Source organism: Silene latifolia, chromosome 4 (genome assembly GCF_048544455.1).
Source record: "Silene latifolia isolate original U9 population chromosome 4, ASM4854445v1, whole genome shotgun sequence".
Taxonomy (NCBI): Eukaryota; Viridiplantae; Streptophyta; class Magnoliopsida; order Caryophyllales; family Caryophyllaceae; genus Silene; species Silene latifolia.
Genome location: NC_133529.1, coordinates 10,250,962 through 10,272,528, shown reverse-complemented (window position 1 = coordinate 10,272,528; position 21,567 = coordinate 10,250,962). Strand labels below are relative to the sequence as shown.

Genomic DNA, 21,567 nt, shown 5'->3' with positions numbered 1-21,567 from the left:
AGTAGCCGGCTCGGAGAGCTTTGTGGGCTAGCGTTCTTGCCCCCATGTGATGTCCGCAGATGCCTTCGTGAATCTCTGTCAGTATAAGCTCCGCGTCGGTTGGGCCGACACATTTAAAAAGAGTGGTCTTATTACGGACCTTCTGTACAATTCTCCTTCGAACACTAAGTACCTTGCAGCGATCCTTCTTATCTTCTGAGACAGACTGCGGTCCTCCGCAACTCTTTTGTCGGCTTGTATTTCATTATCGGAGTCATCCACGTCGTCTCGGCTTCGATGTCGCCTACCATGCCGACGGTCTCGGTGATGCTTTTAGCATTTCGATATCCACCAAAGACGGTTCGACCGACATTTTTGATGCTTGAACTGGCAAGTTTTGAGAGAGCGTCGGCTCGGTTGTTCTCGGACACTGGGATGCACTTTGTATTTGGAAAGATTTCAATTTTGAGGTGTCAGCTTTTACCCTCTCTAGGTACTTTACCATCCCATCGTCTCGAGTCTCATACTCTCCTCGAATTTGATTAGTCACTAAGAGCGAGTCTGTTTTCAACACAATATGCTCCGCCCGAGCAACTCTAGCTAACTCGACTCCTGTTATCACCGCCTCATATTCGGATTCGTTATTTGAGGCCGAGAAGGTAAACTTCAAGGCGTACTCAAACTCGTTTCCGTTAGGGTGATGATAAGGATGCCGCTCTCGAGCTGTTCGCCGTGGAGGACCCGTCGGTATACACTTCCCACACGCCGGATGTGATTCTTCTTGATACGTGCACTCGGCCGGAAGTCTCGCCGCGCTTGCCCCTTTATCGAAGGCCTCGGCTTGTCTTGACCAACGCCAAAGCGGAGAGCTCCACGCCCATTTGATAAGTCTGCCGGATTTTTCGAATTTTTCTAATGCTTTCTCCAAGGGCTGGTCGGTTAAGACCGTCACGGGATGTGCGTCGAAGTAGGGTTTCACTTCCTTGCGGCAACGACGACGGCGAGGGGTCGCCTTTTTTATTAGTGGGTAATTTCTTTCGGCGGCCAGCGGTGTGTATGGTGATAAAGTAAATTGGGTATTGCTTTGCTTATTTTCTTCCCGACGATTACGACATCGACCGTGGGCCGAGGTAATCTGCTAAATATAGATATAGCGTCTCCCCAAATAAGCGTCGGCCTGGATAGGGTCGGCGGTGTCGAAGGTGGGCTTTCGATTGCACAGCCGTGCTCTGTTCCTCCCCCCAGCTAAAGTTTTTATTCCCCTTCAGCACTTTAAAGAATGGAGTGCTCTTGTCGGCCGACCGAGAGATGAAGCGGGCAAGAGCCGCCATCCTTCCGGTCAGCGTCATAACCTCTTTTCGATTTCTCGGCTCCGGTAGGTCTAGTATTGCTTTGACTTTCTCCGGATTGGCATCAATTCCCCAGCGCCGACAAGCACGCCGAGGAACTTGCGGCCCGGACACCGGGTTACATTTCTTTGGGTTAAGCTTCATTTTATATATCCTTAGTGAACAAAATGTCTCGCCCAAATCGGCTAAGTGCTCGCTGTCAGACTTGCTTTTTACAATAGCATCGTCGACGTAAGCCTCGATATTTCGCCCTTTTTGATTTTGGAACACTTTATCCACCAACCTAGTGTAAGTTGCGCCAGCGTTCTTCAAACCGAACGACATCATTTTATACATGAATGTGCCGTGACTGGTGATGAATGCGCATTTAGGCATATCTTCCTCGGCCATAAATACCGATGATACCCGAGAAGGCGTCTAGCGGCTTAGCATAGTGTAGCTGCCGCCGTGGCGTCAATTAAACCATCTATTCGAGGCAAGGGATAGCAATATTTAGGGCACGCTTTATTAAGATTGGTAAAATCAACACACATCCTCCACGCCCCTGACAATTTCCTCACCATTACAACATTTGCTAGCCACTCAGGGTAAGTACAAGGCATGATAAAGCCCGCCGCTAATAATTTGTCTATTTCAACTTTGATGGCCTCATCCTTCTCGGCCGAGGAGTTCCTCATCTTCTGCTTGACCGGCCGAGCGGTGGGGAGTACGTTCAGCTTGTGAACGATCACCTCCCGGCTCACGCCTGGCATCTCGGCAGGTGAGTATGCGAAGACATCTTTGTTCTTCCTCGGTAGGTCTAGGAGATCGACCCGAATTTTGGCTCCAGTTGACACCGACGATTCGGTGCGCCCTGGGTTAATTTCCACTTCCTCGGTCTCGGCTCCTTCGACCATGCCGACATTAGTATTCATCGGTTCGCCCTCCTACTGCAAGGATGGGCTCTTCCCTTTCTCCGATTTCTTCGCCACTTTGAGGGATTGCATGTTGCACCCCCTGGCAGACACTTGGATATTGACTATTTCATCTTTCTCGTCCTTTGAGACGAGCTTTTGTGCTTCCCCCCGGTCCGAGACGTACATCAATGTCAGGGCCCGGATGGACATCACTTTATCGGCCTCGCTCAAAGTGACCCGGCCTATGAGAACATTGTAGGCAGACGAACCATCGATAACCACGAACTCGGATAAAACATTTTTAGCCGCATCCCCTTGGCCGAACATCACCGGAATCGATTGACCCCTGGGGTACCAGTAGCCGGCCCAGAGAAGCGTATAGCGGGTTAATGCGAGGGCTCGGGTCTCCAATCTTCAGACCGAGATTAAGAAAGCACTCCCCGAACATGATGTTCGTGTAGGCGCTGTGTCAATCGTGCACCTTTTGACCAAGTGGTTGGCTATATCCGGGTGGACTACAAGCGGGTCGTTTGTGCGGGGCGACGACTTCCTCGTAGTCCTTCTTTCCAATGGTTATATCGGGGATGGTGGAAGCGGGGATCGCTGTTTTAGGCACAAAGTTGATGGCTTGGTATAACTCATTTAGGTGCCGTTTGTGCCCATTAGCTGACCCACCGTTCTCGTTTCCCCCGATGACAACCTGGATTACTCCCATCCGTTGGAAAACTGATTTTCTATTCGCCCCGTCGGCGCTTGTTCCTGGGCTACATACTTGCTGAGGCCCCCTTTCGGATTAGCTCTTCGATGGCGTTCCTTAGATGTCGACAGTTGTCGCTTTATATGGCCGGTGTGGCCGTGGTACTCGCAAAATCGGCTTGTGTCACCGTCCCCCTCGCCTTGGGGGCCTTGCCCACTGGCCATCATTCTTGCTTAGGGTAAAGACCTTGGCTGGAGAGGCGACCGGGGGGTGAGACTACTGCACCGTTTCGGTAGTATGGTCCCGAACTCCCCGGCGCCGCCGAGTGCCGCTCCTATTAGATCTCTCAGGCCGTGACCTATTCCCGTCACGACGACCTTCATCTACGTTGTCCCGGCGGCTCTTCCTCTCGGGTGCCCACTTCACTGTGGCCTACCCAGGTTTTGTGATAGTCTTCCACCTTTACGGCTCGGTCGGCCATCTTTCCGCGAAGTCTAAGTTGAGGTCTTCGCACTTGATCGGCTCGTTTTTAACTCGCCTTTCGGAAGGCCTTTCATCGCGCGAAGGCCGCCGGTTCGGTGTTCACTCACGGATCTGCTGAACCTTAGCGTCGAATCTTTTCACGTAGCCGGAGGGACTCGTCCTCCCCGCTTCGGATAGTTAGGAGATCGATGTTTCCACGACCCTTCTCTTGTTGCAAGCATCTTGGGCTATGAAATTGTCTCTCGGTCGGCATAATCAAGATACCGAGCCATTAGGTAGCCCCTTGTACCAACTCGAGCCATCCCATGCGGGGTCGTTGGGAAGACTCGGCACCACACCTCATCAGTCGCTCCCATACCGACATGTACGACTCGAAAGCCTCGGCATGGTCGGTCGGGTCGCTATCCCCTTTGTATGATAAGGGCGGCGGCTTCAAACTAGTCGGCACGGGGATCTCGAGGACATAGGTGCGAGGGGTGTCGACCACGTGTCGAATGACACGCGGCGATCGGCTCCTCGCAACCTTAGTCCGGCTTTTGTCCCTCTGGCGGGAAGGGCTTCTTGTCCGACTTTGGTGAGTCGGACTTCTTTCATTCCTTCGGTGGCCCTCGTTGTTGCCGCGGCGACGCTGTCCTCCCGCGAGTGGGGAAGGACTCGGTGTCTGCCCCGGCACCACGGGCTCTGCTGGCGTTCTAGCACACCCAGCTCCTTGTATCGCTCCGGACAAGTTGTTCGGAGTCACTCTATGGGCCCTGGTCACCTGTGGATGCGCTGCCGTCCCCGTCGTCGTGACAGGGGTAATCGGCGTACTACCCATCAGGTCCAGGAATAGCTTTAATTTGGCCGCATCGACCACATGTCGCATGACAATGACTTGGTCGGTAGGCGCGGTGTTTCGCTCTTTCGGCATCCGGGCGCCGTGCCGTGACTCGGCCGGTGGGGGGATCGCCCGATCTCGGAATTACGGAACGTGTCATCCTGGAAGAATGCGGTTCCTTCACTCTGCTTTCTTGTTGCTTTGACATCTTCTTAGCTCGCTGAATGGTTTTTTTTTTTTTTTTTTTTTTGGTAATGTAGGTGACTAGCTTTTAGTACGTATCCCCACAGACGGCGCCAATTGTTCCGGGTGTAATTCCGTAGCAGGATTGTGACCACTTGAGCTTGTAGAATGATGTCGTTGCTCGTCTCTTCCTTTCACTCTTTCCTGTAAAGATGAACAAACTGAGGGCTCGGCTTGGTGCCGAGCGTACTCACTCCGACGCTCAAGTCAGTAAACTTATAGAGATAAGTTGTATGTTTAACTTGGCAAAGTATATTGTAGAGAGATAAGGGAGTTTTATACCAGATTTTCCAGTTTATTTCTCAATGAGAGATGTGGAGTATTTATAGACTTTCACCTTTTGTCACGTAGTGCCAAGTGGCGTAGCGGTGGAAAGATGTCTTACCCTCGGCCGAGGGACCCATGACAGGCGGCAGCCTGGTTGACTTCATGCCGAGGGGACCGGATGCGAGTATACGGATATGCCTCTCGGCCGCTAGTTGTCGGCCGAGACCAATGACAGCCGACAGGCTTTGTCGGTTAGGCCGTTTTTCTTTTGACTTGTTGTCTTTTAGCTTTGACCTTGGTCAATATGTTGACTTGGTCAGCGGGTGCAGAATATGCCCCATCAATTGGCATGTTACATATTCATTTATCATGTTGTGTCTTAAATGTATTTATTGAAACTGCGTGTTGTGTGTCTGTGTAATTGTCACCTATTTTTAGGGTGGCCTGTGTCGATCCATATGATATTTCCGATCATATGGGGAGCAGGTTGAGTTGGTGTTACGTTGGAGACGGGACGAGCTTTGGATTTGGAGTCGAGTGTCACCTCACTAGCTAGAGTAGTATAGTAGTCATGAGTTGTATTATTTATTTTATTCATTCGGTTATGGTTATGTAATTCACTAAATACTTTAATTATATTAATCTTTTCTTAATTGCAACTCCGATTTCACCGCCTCGGGAAACCGCTCTTCCAATTACCTTGGCCGGATAAGAAGGGGGTGTTACAATACCATCCTTCAATTCATGCACCTTCCTACTACAATTACAAATTAACACCGCCTCGGGAAACCGCTCTCCCAATTACCTTGGCCGGATAAAAAGGGAGTGTAACAATACCATCCTTCAATTCATGCACCTTCCTACTACAATTACAAATTAACAAAGCACATGCCAACTTTTCAACCAACAATTCCAAACCGCTACGGTTCAAGTGATGTACTCCCTCCGATCCCCACACTAAAGGTAACATTCACTTTTTCGTAGTCAAACATTGAAAACCCACCACGAATTCCGTTAAAAATATGAAATTTTGAAAGACGAAAATTATATATATAGATTTGGTATGAAAACGCCTTTCATAAAATTTTTTTTACAAAAAAGTCACGTATAGGTGAAGAAAAATACGATCAAAGTACCGTTCGAAGACCACTCATAAGCAAGTGTTACCTTTGGTGTGGATCGGAGAGAGTATTATGTCATCAAATACTTAAAATAGTAATTTAAAGTGCGGGTTCCTAATAGAACATGCTTAATTACAACTTAGGAAAAAATAGAGGAGATGATCTTAAACTCTCAACTCTAATACCATCGAAAACATAAGGGGAAGGATGTACATTGTTCCATAGATGTTGGGGCTAGACCTGGTAAAACCCGATCCGATTGACTCAACCCAAAAAAGCTTACCCAAGACCCGAAATTGACCCGAACAGCAGCCCTCGACTTTGACCCGAAACTCGAATTGACCCGAACCAACCCGAACATGACCCGAATTTTATTGACCCGAAACTTACCCGTCCGAAATGACCCGATCCGAAACCACCCGACCCGAAAATGACCCGACAAAACACAACTCTAATTGAACAAAAAAGACTTAAAATGATTAATTTAAAAGCATACATAATGTTTTAATTTTGAAAATCAAGAATCAATTATCAGAGTTGAACTAAAAATAAATAATAACACTAAGACCACCCCAAGCAGAAGGTCGAGTTAATCGGGTCACCAATATTTTTCCTCATTATCACACCTTAATTATCTTGACCCACTTTCATCCTCCCAAGCAGAAGGTCACGACCTAGGTCACCAACCCAATTATTTTTCACTTTTTAACCAATGAGAGAGTGCCACCTACCACTCAACCAAATGTCACCTTCTCTTTATTTTGACGGTTGTCCTTTTTTTTGTTTTCAGCCAATGGGAGTATGCCACCTAATGGTCACCAACAAGTCACTAACTCAACTCAAGGTCACCAATTGACCCTGAGTAGTTGAAGGTCACCAAAATTAACCCCTTAATCCTAATTTAAGGTGTCATTAAGGTGACCCAACAAGGTCACGACCCAGTCGGTGACCTTGCTTGGGGATAGTCTAAAGGTACTTTTTTTTCTGTCTTAATCGTTGGCCCAAAATAACCCGAACCCGAAATAAGGGGGTCCGCTTGACCCGAAAAATGACCCGGCCAACATACCCGAAAAACACCCGAAATGACCCGGCTCAACCCGAAATAACCTGATAACATGAGAGACCTGAACTAACCCGGCCCGACCCGACCCAAATGACCCGGACTTACTTAAGGAATTATTCTACCATATCAAAAACTTGAAACTTGTATTGTATATGTATATATGTCAATGCTTCTGAAACTCTGAAACTGTTTCTGGGTGGAAATGGAAGCAGAGACTCACAAAAACTTGCCAATATGTTGGGACATAATTTTCGACAAGCTTAACAATCCAAGCGATCGGGACTCGATCTCGTTAGTCTGCAAGGAGTTTCTGTCAATCACTAATTTAATCCAGGAAAGCTTAACTGTTATCAGTCCATCAATCAATGTCCTGGTTAATCTACTCCATAGATTCCCAAATTCGAAGAAAATACAACTTATGAACTTCCAAGGAGACCTAAACAGGGCTATTCAAGTAATTTCACAATCCGGGTTAAACTTGGAAGAGTTGGATCTCTCCCACAATGAAAATTTACCTGATGTTTGCCTGCAGAATCTGAGTTCAGCCATGAAAAATTTGAAAATACTCGACTGTTCGCATTCGTCCATGAAAGATCCTGACCTTCTAAAAATAGCAAACTATTTTCCGCAGCTTGAGGACATAAACATCAGCTACTCTTGCGTTGACTTGACCGATCAAGGGATCGAGTTTTTGGCATCAAATCTCAAAAGACTGCGTAAAGTTGATGTTACAGGAAATACATGCATTACAGATAAGTCAGTCATTTCATTATCATTAAATTGTCATTTTCTCGAGCAATTTATAGCTGATTCTCCTGGTAATAGTATAACAGAATATTTCCTTTCTTTTTCGTAATTGTCCTCGATTGACGTCCTTGTGTATAGTGGCAAAATTTGAGATTGGATCATTTGGTGTTGAAAATTCAATTGATCTTCCAAAAAACTTAGTCTCGTTGAAATTCACAAATCTGAAAATCTCCGATCAGTTTCTGCAGTCGGTTGCTAAAGCAGAAATCCCTTTGACAGAACTCAGTCTATTATTCTGCAAAAGTTATACGTTTTCAGGGATCTCATCGCTTCTTCGCTCACACCCGTGTTTAAAATCATTAGCACTATTTGGAGCTGATTTCCTCACAAATGAGCATATAGATTATTTGTGCCAGTTTCTTGCAAACTTGAAAACGATAAAACTGAATTGCTGTCCGCTTCTATCAGATTCAGCTTTTGTTACGCTCTCAGAAAGATGTAATCTTTTAAGTCGGCTTGAAATTGGTAATACCTGCCTAGGAAAAGAAGAATTGATCAATGATGACCATCCTGTGAAGAACTACGCAGTTCGTTTCTTGAGGTTATGGTCTATTCAATTCCTGTGCAGTGCTTATCTCAGAAAGGTCCTACTGATTTGCCCTAATCTAGAGAAACTTGACCTTTCTAATTGTTTTCGCGGTACTGAACTGCTGGATGTTGCAGACATCCTTGATTACAGTCCTAGAATCAATAGTTTGGTGTTGAATCAATGCCGTCATTTGAGGTTTTGTAGAGAACAGGCGAAGGCATCAAAACTAGAAAAGCTGGTTGCAATGTATTCGGGGATAAATGATGAAATTCTTGCTATGATCGGAAGAAACAGCCCTGGCCTGCTTTACTTGGATTTGGAAGAGTGCAAAAACGTCACAGAGAAGGGGGTAAAGGCGGTGATAGAATCGTGTAAAAGACTGAGGTACTTGAACTTAAGTGGCTGTTTAAATGTCAATGTTGATGTCTTGGAGTATATAGTACAAAATGAGCCGTCTTTGAGAAGATTAGTCTCGCCATCCTGCAAGTATCCCAAGGAAGACGATCAGAAATACTTCTTGCAACGGAATTGTCTAGTAACTAGAGCGGTGGACATTATGGAGAGTTTACCTAAGTGTTTGTTTGTATATCGGTGAAGCTTACACATCATCGGAAAACAATCTCTTAGCAGTCACAAGAGCCTGGGGTCAGCACGGATAAGATATCGAATCAGAAGTGTCTGTTCGGATCACATACAATATTACTCCCTTTGTGCTAGTCGCTTATTTACCTTTTTTTTTTACATCAAATTTACTTCGTATATGTCTTTTACTGTTTGATATAGCTGGATGTAATGGCTGATTATGAATTTGATACTGTATAACTTATGCTTGGTTTATTGATTGTGTGGTTTGTATATCACTATAGGCAATTGATTTTTGCTATAGAAGGGAGTCGTTGATGCATTGGGATAAATGTTCGGAAAGTAACACACAATTGTACATAAACACGTAAACTTATTTTTAAAAGTTGCACAAAATGGCTTAATATACAGCACAAATATTCATTGGTCCGCACCCGTTATTGGGTTATAGTATCATTCATCTCCAATTGTATTAATGTTGTATTAATGTGCGTCTAATTTGTGAAAATGAATGATAACAGCTATTTACTTCTGATTTCTGAATGAGCGGTCCGGAGAGAAAATTGAGAGACAGTAATAGAGAGGATCCAAATTTGCATTAGTGTTTCACTCCGCAGAATCACTCTGCAAAAGGAAATCTCCATTTTACTCCCAGTCACCTCTATCCTTCGAGATACGACACTCGACACTCAAATAAGGGTATGACACTTTATTTCAAACCAAAATCATAAGGATTTTTCATAAAATAATTGGTTCCGTCACTGGACCCACTAGTGTACAACACATCTAACCAAGTCTGGTTAACATAGTATAGCTAATACTAGCAACTCGAACTGGACAATGCACATGAAAACACTTCTACAACTAGTCTCGACTCTTGGAAGTATCCCAAACCAGCTTCAGCTTGACAGTTGACAATAACAGAACAACGCTGCTCCGTTTGAAGCGTCTTATAATTAGATCTTCTTGATAATTTGAACCACATCTTCATCCTCAAGTTCATGTTCCTGAAGCAAAAGAGATGATTAATATAATACCAAAAGATTTCAGATGTACGAGATATTTACCATTGTTTTAAGGAAATGCATAACGTAGACAAACCTTGCCCACTTTTTGTGGCTTATGCTTCACACTTGATCCCCACACAAGTGCACTGTAATAGAAATCAAAATCATTCTCACTTTCAATTATTTGTTTTCAGATAATTCACAAATAATAGAAGCAACTTGGACATAGAAGAATAAACTACAGGCGAGACGGATAGAACACCTACGTCCCAGGGAAGTTAAGTCACTCGAAGATATACTCATGACGTGGGATTGGAAACTATTACATGAAAAAAAAATGATCACGAAGTACCTATGAATACCATTTACTATTTTTGTCGATAGGTACCCAGCCGGCCAGCCGGACTTTTCTGTCAAAAAAGTCAACTCTGTCTTTGACGAACAGAAGAGGCTCTTATTTCCATTTTTAATATTAACATGAATTTGTATATATAAAGCAGTAGGTCTCCCTTGCGACAGGTTGGATATTGCGACGGGTATTATGTGAGTGGAAATGGGTAGAGGGGACAAGGTGGGCATCCACCCCATGTGGTTTGTCTCTCACCCTTATGGGTTTTTTGTGAGATGATATGGTATCCGTCGCAAGTTTGCGACGGATACCCTCCGTCATAAGGGAGAATTTGTGTATATAAAGATGGTCTTAACTCTGACATCTTCTTCCCTATTATTTATATTTCCCAACAACTCCAATCCAGGCTTCCACCATAACTAAGATATCACCTCCATTCTCCAACCTCTTTTACTCAACCAAGACAATCATCATTATTGACATAAAGGATACAACACCATCACTCACTGCTCACTACTACTCCCTTTTCTTTTATCTCTATACCACTCACCGACTAAAGGTATTAATTTCATCATTGAATATAACACCCCTAATTATTTATTCAAAGGATTCTCACTTTAACATTGATTTGATGAAACCCCTAGCCAAGTGTAATCATTTTAGCGTTGCTTTGATAACCCAGTAAAAAAAAGCTTTCTAATTACCGTTCACCTATTAGACCATCAAAGTCGCCATCATATTTAAGATACTTCAAAGTTCAAACCACCAAGAAAAAGGAAGAAATGGCCAAGGAAGGAGAAATGGAAGACAGGGAATAAGAGAAAGACATGGAATAAAATGAGAATAGCCAAGGGAAGAAATAGAAAACATTAAGAATGGGAAAGAGGAGGAAGACAACAATGAGGATAAGAATTGTTCTTGATGCCACAATTGCATCTCTTTCTACTTTTTGTGATTTTTTTGCAGAGGAGCTTGAGGTTGATCTGATGGGTTAACCGAGGCTGGATAAAGGAAGGATGGAGTAAATTGGGAAAGGATTGTTCTTTGCCATGCTTGAAAAAAAAAAAAACCAAAGCATGCAGAATCAAAATTGACCAGGCAAAATTTGTCTAGTCTCATCTTCCCAGACTACCAATCTAGCTCTGTTATGCTTGCAAGTGACGAACAAAGCTTCAAGAAGACAAGGAGAAATGTGATTATAACAGTCATAACATGAAAGCAAATATGAAAATGAAACTTACTACTTGAATTGTTTGATGAAGTCTTTGTGAATTCGACAACAGAAGTCTTCTATAGTTCTTGTCCTAGATGAAAGGATGACAGGGTCATTATAATCTGGATTCATTCCCTTTGGTTTTGTGTAAATACGAGTAAGATTTAGGTATTCCCAGATCTTCTCCAGCAGACCATCAAGGTTCCACTCTAGATGAGCACTGCAAACGATATGGATCAGTTCGTCAGAAAATATAGACAATAATAAAAACATTCACTTACAATTTAAAAAGGGGATTATAGCCTTCAGACTTTTTCCCACTTTCCATTTGAAGGTCAGGACCCAGGGGGGTAGTAGAGCAAGCAACACAGTATACTGCCACCTTAGTAGTTTCATCTCAGAGCATCCGCAAAGGAGAGAAATCACCTCCCCTTTTGCCTTCTCTTTCCTCAAATGAGCAACCCCATTGTTGCACCAACCTCCCCATTATTTGGGGCTCCACTGTTTTTAGGGGAGGTCCCCAAAAAAAAGGCAATTTGTATTACTTTGGGGAGGTTCCCAAATTTTTGTGTGTGAATTGGGGAACCCCATTGTTGCATAGATGTAGTTATGAAATGGGGAGGGTAAATGGAAAAGTCAGTGGAAATTGAGGTGGACGAAGAAGAAAAGGAAAGAGAAAATATGGGGAGCCTCACCTTTGTGGATGCTCTCAAATTCTACATTGAGGTATATAGAATGGCAAATAAAGAACCATAGAATAGTCTTAAAAGAAAACCCAGTCAAAAATAGTAAAACACAAAAATCTGAAACTGATCGTGAAAATAATACAAATGTGCCCCAGTTGGCCAGTTACCATTTTAATCAATTTGGTTACTCATCTTTTTGAAGCTATGCATCACCAGAAGTCCAGAATAACTACTTCAGAATATTTTTGTTCTCTTTCTTGATAAGATTTTAGAATACCGTCTAGGAAATCACCAAATAGGGATAAAGCAGTCGGCTACAATTACGTCACCATTATGTTAGCTTAACAGTTGGTCCAAAATCCTATGCGCAAATGATGTATAAATGTATAACTACTGAGTGCCAAAGCAAATAATGGTGAAAATGACGATTACAAATGGTAGAATCAGAAGCAGCCCAAATAACAAAAAGAACACAAGCACGCTTCAAAAATTATAAACCTTGCAAACAAAATAAACAAAACAAGACTGATTTCCAGTAATGAGGCATACCTGATAGGGCAATAATGCGGAAGCCTATCTAGAATCTCCAATTCCTCCAGAGTAATCTGATCAATTTTGTTTAGAACGTATATGCAAGGAATATAAACTCTACTTCCCTCAATCACATCAATAAGATCATCCGCGGTTGCATCCATTCGAAGAGTGATATCAGCGTTGTGAATTCTGTATTCGCTACAAATTGCCTTCACTGTTTCCAGATCTAGATGAGTATTAGGCACTGTCGATGTGAAATTAATACCACCCTTTTCTTTCCGGCGAAAGGTTAAATTCGGAGGTTCCTTATTCAGCCTGATTGAAAGTAAAATATATTTAAGAGAAAAAAAACATAATATATACAGCAGGAACATAGGAAAGCTAGAAATAAAACCAGACCGTATAAAGTATATATGGCGTAAATACCCAAGACTAGTCCCCCACTAAAGAACCAGGATTGTGACAAATATATGATACTCACTCCATCAATTTATATTGTCTCTATTTGACTTTAGCAGTCAACCAACATTAACTCTGTCCGATGCTTTCTCGTAATGTACACTATTACATATATTTTCAAAAAAGACAATATGAAAACACACTTTCTTTTTACATTTTATTATTTTAACATGCCAATTAATGATAATTTTACAAAATATCTTCAAATATACACTAGCTAATAACGTTCAGGTAACGAAATCTAAGATTACACTAAGTGTCACTAGATAAATGGACTTTAGCTACATGTTAACCCCTGTATTTCGTACAATATCTTGCTTATGTTAGCTAAGAATCATGAACAAAGAGAATCTTTTATGTTAGCTGCGAATCATGAACCAACATATGACAACACTACACTGGAAGCCGAAAGCCTGTTGCCAGGCTTCAAACTTACAGAGCAACCACTGGTTGCTCGCATACTCCTCCACCACAAAGGCAGGTGAAGGGTAATACCCACTGTATATGGCCATCACTCATTAGTCACCCAGGGAAAAAAATGATAACGTGGGATAGAAAGGAAGCCATACGTTAGCTTAATGCACATGGTTCCGAATATAGAGGTCACAAATACAGCACAATAAGCCCTCATTTACCACTTAAAAGGAGTTTTTATCATTTTTTTTCTTATGATCAACTAAAAAAGTCACCCAGTAAAGAAAACACCGCAACCAAGCAAAAAGCAGGGCCATAATCCTCATCTGCCAAAAATAAATAGATACTGATAAATGAAGAAATTTTACCGAATGCCAAATCCTTCCAGCTCTTTTTCTATCAGACGCTTGTGAGTAATTGGTTTTATTGCATCAAGAACAATTAAAATGCAGTTGCAAGTTCGTGCAGTGCTGATAACCTGGAGAAAAAAGAAAAACAAAGCAACATTTACAACTCCTACAGTCACTTTCAAGGGACAATAGAATTAGATGCCGAGCCAACTTCAGGTTTGTTGGGCTCCTGAAAAACGTAGCACAACATGACATTACACACTGGACAGTTTTTAAAGGACCCAGAGGCACCAGGAGAGCGAGTACCCGCGACCACAAGGCCCAAGGTCAAGGCACCCATAGATGCATATCACACATTTATCTTCTCCTAATCTATTATTTAATTCCAAAAAGGACATTTTCAGGTTATTCAAAGAGAGTTAACATTTAAGGTTGGCCAAAATCCTGAAGAATTCAAAGGCAACATGACAGTATATACCAAATAAGGTTTTCAAAGCAGCAAGATGCACGAAGAGAATGAGTAACAAAAAAAATCCACTCTTCCTTGCCAAAAATATAAAAGGGGCAATTAACTTGGACAAAGTTGAGAGGATAACGGGGAGAATAAAATTGGAACAGAGGGAGTGGTTATTGCCAAAAAAATCATACTTCCACTTCATTGTAAAGAGAATAAATGGGCAGATGGAAGTATAGAATAATAGAATAAGAAAATTAGGCTGCAACATCTGCAGGCCTCCACCTTGGCTATGCCTAGTGTGGACAGTAACGCTTGAGTTTCAACTCAGACACCCTGTAATCAGAGGTGCTCCAGACATTTTTGCTAGTTCCTTTGCGCATTGCACTTGGGTATGCCCAAGGGTTGTTTTTCAAAACTAAGATACACAAGCTAATGAAAGGCTGGGTTAGCCGCATCACCCACATGGCCACATGTAGTACAAGCTACTTGTCCAAGTGCTCCTTGTGAACTTCTAAAACATGGAGATCACTTAAACCTCGTGGATAATAAGGTGGACTGCAGTCTGGAGTCTAGACTCTAGAGCTCGTATTTGCATTATAATACTCCCTCCATTCTATTGAATTAGAATCATTGGCCCACTTTTGCCCTCACAAGAAGTAGTCAACGGGCTATTTCAGTAACATGGAGATAGTAATTGTAAGCCTATAAGATATGATTTGTAAGCTTTTGAAACTCGTTACCCCTTCCATCTGTAAACTTACTGGACCTCTTGCAGATGTAAAACATGTCCAATCATGTAAAATTCCTTCTAAATAGTGATAGTTGATAAAATAATATTCTAAACATAAAGACAACTCTTAGGCATTCAAACAAATAAAGGTCTTTAATAGTTACAAACTTACAATAATCTAAAACTAGATTCTTTCCCTTTCTGGTTTTCTTCACAAGGTCTTTAATAGTTACAACAATTTGGTGGATAAATTTTACTCCCTCCGTCCTTATGAGAAATTATCTATTTCCGTTTGGTATTATTCCATAGTTACCTACTTCCATTTTCAAAGGTTTTTGAGGGTAATCTTCCATGTGCAAGTGAAGTTATTATATTTTGTGTGGCCCAAAATCGATCATTTTTCTTCCATTGATCTTTCTGCCAAATGCAATAGATAATTAGTGATCCGGATGGAGGGAGTAACTTATCATAATTTTTGGAAATGTCAAAAAAATATACTGTATATGATAAATAGTAAATGTATGAGTTAGACAAGTCTAACACAATTCTATTTCATATAAAAAAAAATTTAAATGGTAAATACAAGTAGCCCAAATAGGGTCGCGTACCAAAGCTAGTAACAAAAAGAGTCTTGTGGTTAGAGGTTGTCACCTGCAAACAGCCTCTCCCAACCTCTATAGTTATAGTTATATACTGATAACTTCCAAACATATACTCCCTATGTTTACCTGTTTTCTTCTCACTTTCAGTTTTGGGAAAGTTTTCTTCTTTTCTTTCCACTTCTCATTCTTTCCTTTTTTTTGAACTATTTTGATGGTCTTTTCCCAAATTACCCACATAAGCATACTAAAATATTAATAAACTAACCTTACTTGTACTTAGAATCACAACACCACCTCCAAGCCGCTAACCCCAACACCCCCACCTCAGCCCCTCTTCACTCGACAACCCAGCCCCACAACCCACGACCTAACAACTCCGGTGAGAATTTCAAGTCGGCCTTCTCCATCTCATTCTCATTGCATCCTCCCCTCACGACACCTAGAAGTCACCCATTAGCATCTCAATCACGTCGACTCCTCACGGTACCACCTTCATGTAAGCCACCACCTTTTGTCGACCTACTGCCTCAAATCTATGATTTATGGAGCTAGATCTTGGGTTAAGGTGGGTAGGTTAGATCGAGGGTTGTCTTGCAATCTATGTAGCTAAGACTCGGGTACGGGTGTGGGTGTGGGTGTGGGTGTTGGATCCTAGTACAGTTCCGAGTTTCGGGTACTCCATCGTAAAAAGAAATTCCAACCTAACCCTATCCGAATTAAGACACTAATACTTTTATAAAATGACTTATGCGACAGTTACCTTTTAAGTGCTTTATTTTAGGGAGGTAAAACAAAAAGATATTGTTTGGATGGTTGACAGCTAGTGGCTAATTTTTCAAAATTAGTTCCTTTGTGAAATAGGGAAGCATGGAATAACAGAAATAACAGTTTATACGACTTAGATGAACGCATGGCAACTAGTAAGTGAAGCAGTTGACCAGCAATAATTATGTCATTTAGCCTGATATACAAGCATGTGTGCCATTGGAAAGGAGATAAATAAAATTATATCGTCCAGATGAATAGCTTAAGCCCTAAAGCCAAAGTAAGAGAAACCCAAAGCGGAACCCTAGAACAAACAACGCAGTCTCTTTCAAGCTCTTCCATTGCTAATGCAAGGCAGCCGTGTCGGAGTGCCACGTGCCGGTTACGTTACGAATTCAATAACGAGATCTCTGTCTGGTCGGGCCGACACGGGTGTGGCCGGAAATATGACGTGTTGCAGCCACATAGCTGGCAGGGTATTTAGTGGTGGTTCCTTGGTGGAGTGGGCAAGTGCAGCGTCATGGTGGACCTTGTAGTGCTCCATGGCTGGGTAGAGGAGTAGCAGGGCAGCCATGGTGGTTGTATTGGGCTCAAAAATGGAGTAGGTCGTTTTGTGGTAGAGCTTGGTGTATGTTTGTATGGTGGATGAAGGTAAGGGAAGGTGTTGATAATGGTGATGCAGGGATGACTATCGTGGTCTTCTCGTTGGTGCTGTAATTTGGGTGGTGGTGCTTGGTAAGGTTGGTCTGATTTGACAGCTCTCGGTGGTGTTGGGTTGTTTTCAAAGGTTTTAATTGCGGTCGGTGGTGCACCCTGCTGGTGATGTTGGTGGTTGGTTCTATTCAGGCAGTGGTGGTGTGTCATGTCGTGGTTGGGAGGGTATGTTGGTTGGGTTGGTGAGGATGAGTTTACTGTGAGAAAAGATAGTGGGGGACAAATAGGAAAAGGGGACTCTTTAAAGGGAAAAAAAAAGGAGTTACCAGTAACCACCTACTCCATTATCTTATAACACAATAGGTGATAATGCTACAAGGAATTACCATAGTACGGCTACGGAGTATAGTTTTGCGAATATCTAAAATCAGTTTGACCAACTTTCCAGAAAAGTTGACATTACAAAGGAAAACCCCAAACATCAACCCATTTGGCCTTTCTATCACAAAATACCAAGATTAGAAACAAAGCAAAGTAGAAAAGACACGTTTCAGTTATGCCTCTTTCAACTCTGTTACAAAGCTTGATTGCTCGCACGAAAAACGAATAATCAGAGTCTCGACTTTGCATTGCAACACTCACGCTACTTGCCACTGTAGAGCTGAAGCTGACCTGACACGAGGAACCCGACCTGACCCGCCCAAAACCGGACCCGATAGAACCCGAAAATTGGGTGAATCGAAACCTGCCTGATCCGAGGCTAACCTAATAACCGATAAAAGCCTTAGTTTTTCCAACCTGAACCCGACCCGTGACCCAATATTGACTCAACACAATGGATGCCTCGATAATGAACTAGCTTAATAATGATGTAAATAAGACAAAATTGACATTCATCTTAATTGTTTTCACCTAAAACTACAATTAATACACCTACACATTGTTTAAATGTGAAATTAACCATCAAAAACTAAATACATAAGATAAAATGTATGTTGATAACATGACCCGGTACTGACCCGACCCGACTTGCCACCCACTGATGACCCGACATGAACTGTTACCGACCCGAGCCTTTCACTAACCTAACACAACCCGAACTCAATATGACCCGACCTGCTTTGACCCGACCCGATTGGCACCTCTACTTGCTAGGTTCACCCTGAGTGATGTTTGAGTATTAACTATTGAGTGACTGTATATAATTAACTTATAGAGGACATGAGTTGGTTTAAACTCTGATACCATGCAGGCCACGACTATGTAAAGAGGTGGAATTCTTTATCACACATTTCAAAAAAGACATTACAGTTTAAGCATTGAATAAACAAATTATGAGTACCAAGATAAAACACTAATGATGATCAAGTCAACCGAAGTCATAAAACTAGTTCTGACTTCTGAGCAGTAGTAGACATATTACCTGTCTTCCTCTACCTTTACCATCCTTCGCACCCTCAATGATACCTGGCAAGTCCAGCAGCTGCCAAAAATATTGATGAAAAGACGATAAGATAGAAAGGAATACTAAAGAACCACAATCTATAATAATGAATTATCCAACAGTAACACCATTGGCAGCAACAACAGCGAACAACAGCCATTAGTATAACTCGTGCATGGAAGGCACGAGCTGACGAGATGAACAGGGGAAGGAACAGCTGGATATTGTTTACGAATAAGTAAAGCATTATCAAGTGTGACAATTAAGAATTTCCTCTTAATGCTTTTGTTTTTAAATGAATGAGTTTGTTGATGGATAAAGTACATTCGAACAACAGTACAATAGTACAAAGAGGATGCTAAAGCTACTTGGAAAAAAAAGCAGAATGAAAAAGTGCATCAGAGCAAGGATCTACGTTTTACCTGAATTTTTGCTCCTCGATACATTATAACCCCAGGAATGCAAGTCAGGGTAGTGAATTCATATGAAGCAACCTGTTAAAAACCATATAAAAACGACTTATGAAATTGACACGATATTCACAACCATATCCATGACACAAAAACAGAGCAGACAGAAGTATACCCTTGAAATAATAGCTACGGGGACAGCCATGAAGGACTAAGAGCCAAAGCGGCAACGAAAGTACATGGTTATCAACATACCTATGAGGCTATACTATTGTGATCTTTAAGGACAAGAAATTGCAGGTGTGTACTTGCAATAGAGATCAAGATATTCTCCGGTATCAGCCAAAGCAAAATAAGATATACAGCCAACACATATGAGAAGGGCTTGTAACTGGATTCATATTGGAATAGCTTAGTTTAAATAAATGCACCTAAGGGCAAGGCACATAAGAGGCTACCTAGAACATGTAAAGTCACCTTACATGCAGCTAGCGAGACGCGGTACTATGCAATTTTCATACTCCGGTTCGTTTACTATGCCCTCCATTAACCCCATACCTCTTTAACTTCTGGAGTCATTCTTTAGATGTTAGCCCTCTTTAATTACGTTCCAAAAGGCGTTTAATTCTACACAAATTATGTTCATAAATATAACCTTGTTTGCAAAAACAATACGCCTCATCTCCGTGAGGCACACCCCTCTGTCTCAACTCACAGGCATTGCTTAACAATTAAATGTGCCCTTGTCACCTTTGTGTGCCACACGCCTCTTAAAACCGTGTGAAACTAGAGTTCTATGAGGACCAGCACCAAATCATGAAGAGGTTAGACTGTGTGCATTAGGACACTGAAAATAACAAATTCACCATATCTTTCACCACTATCTTGTATGCACGATAAAATGAGATAGGATTGAAGGATATAAACCTCAGAGAAGGTGCCAGTCAGCTTATTTAGCAGGGTTGATTTCCCCACAGATGGAAAGCCGACCAATCCGACTCGGGCATCACCACTTTTTGTAACATCAAAACCTTCACCAGCACCAGCACCCCCCTTAGTAGTGGGTGTCAAAAGCTCCCTCCGTAGCTTTGCAAGTTTAGCCTAAAACAAGGAAGTGGATATCAAGCACTAAACTGTTCACAATGAGAGAGAGACCCTATAACCTTTTAATGCACAGGGAAGCAAACCATGCACAAATATACAGTGGCGTTCTAAATATGAGCACAAACACAGCACACAACTAATACTGCCCATTTGACATTAGTCCAGAATTTATATCAGCAATAATTTAGATTTGATTGATACTCCCTCCATCCCAATCATTTGTTTACCTTTTCTATTTTTTGTAAGGAGTATTTTAATGAAAGGTAAACAAATGGATGGGATGAAAGGAGTAATAAATTACTATTTCTGTCTCAGTCACTTGTTTACTTTCATATTCATTGTCAGGGGTATTTTAATCAAAAGCAAACAAATGATCGGAATTTGGGATGGAGGGAGCATCATACACCGATACAACAACAACATTACCCCAGTGCCTCAATGGCTCCCGCAAATTGCGGGGTAAGGCCGTAAGGGGGTCGGATGTATGCAGCCTTACCCTTGTGTTAGAAACAGAAAGAGGCTGTTTCCGAATGACCCAAGATGAAAATTGCGTCGAGAACTGCAGCGAAAGACTGCTACTTCACAAGAGAATGAAGCACGGCCACTTTGTACGCATCATACACCGATACACGCCCACTAATTCCCCCCTTAATAAATAGCAAGCCATTAGAACAATCAACATTTCGTTTTTGCAATTTCTAAGATGCACATATTCAACCAACTAAACACACACTACCGCAACAACGACAACATTACTCCAATGCTTTCGAGTCTTATCCTTGAGTCGGTAATAGACTAGTAGGCTGGTTCCAAATGACCCTAATCAAAATTGCAATTTCTGCCATTTTGATTTATTCCATCATACGCCCACACTCGAAACACTAACAATTCCACTAATATCAACTACAGCAGAATGAATATATTCCCTTCGTCTCAATCATTTGTTTAATCAATGAATAAACAATTACCTTCAATAAACCAAGATGATGAGCAGTAGCTTTGTTCTTCTGGGTCTTGGCCATCTGCACGAAATTGCAATTAAATTAACAAAAATCAAAACACAACACAACACTAATTTTCCAAATAATACCTAATTCAAACACTGGTTTAAGTATATGTACCTCATCTTCGATATCTTTGATTTTCTGCATAACGGTCGACATTTTTGTTGTAGTTTTAGCTTTCGAAGGTGATTAATTAATTTTATTGAGTTAGGGCAATTGATCGGAGAATTCTGGAAATTTCAAGGGAATTTGGGGAAATAGATGTACCCGAAAAATTAAACCGGGGAGTGAATGGAGTGATGGTTTAAGAGTACAAGTTGAAGTAGGTTACTAAAACCCGTTATAAACTCTCCAATTTCGGTGTCGGGCTTGGACTCTTTATCTTAAGAATGGTCTAGTATGCTGTCGCGCTTATGGAGCCCTTTTTGGGTTCAATCGTCTTTTAGAACCCAATTTTTTATTTTATTTTTTATGACAAGGAACTCGTAGGCTGCAGCCGCAGCCGCCACCTTTGGTATGCACTGAATAAACCGTCGGATACAGGTAATTGCT

The 21,567-nt window shown here is 42.0% G+C and overlaps 2 protein-coding genes across 2 annotated transcripts; one reads left to right on the top strand and one right to left on the bottom strand.

Moving 5' to 3' along the window:
* Nucleotides 1-7,117: 7,117 nt before the first annotated feature.
* On the top strand, nt 7,118-8,846 carry LOC141651039 (F-box/LRR-repeat protein 14-like). Its single transcript, XM_074458767.1, has 2 exons — nt 7,118-7,733; nt 7,801-8,846. Exons 1-2 carry the CDS (start codon nt 7,118-7,120, stop codon nt 8,844-8,846), a joined length of 1,662 nt encoding a protein of 553 aa, XP_074314868.1.
* Nucleotides 8,847-9,541: 695 nt separating this feature from the next.
* On the bottom strand, nt 9,542-21,365 carry LOC141652869 (developmentally-regulated G-protein 3). Its single transcript, XM_074460478.1, has 10 exons — nt 21,133-21,365; nt 20,980-21,033; nt 19,835-20,008; nt 18,920-18,991; nt 18,477-18,536; nt 13,864-13,973; nt 12,638-12,937; nt 11,431-11,622; nt 9,935-9,986; nt 9,542-9,840 (listed from the first exon to the last, which is right to left on the bottom strand). The coding sequence occupies exons 1-10, from the start codon at nt 21,172-21,174 to the stop codon at nt 9,790-9,792; spliced, it is 1,107 nt and encodes a 368-aa protein (XP_074316579.1). The 5' UTR covers nt 21,175-21,365; the 3' UTR covers nt 9,542-9,789.
* Between the last annotated feature and the right edge of the window lie 202 nt (nt 21,366-21,567).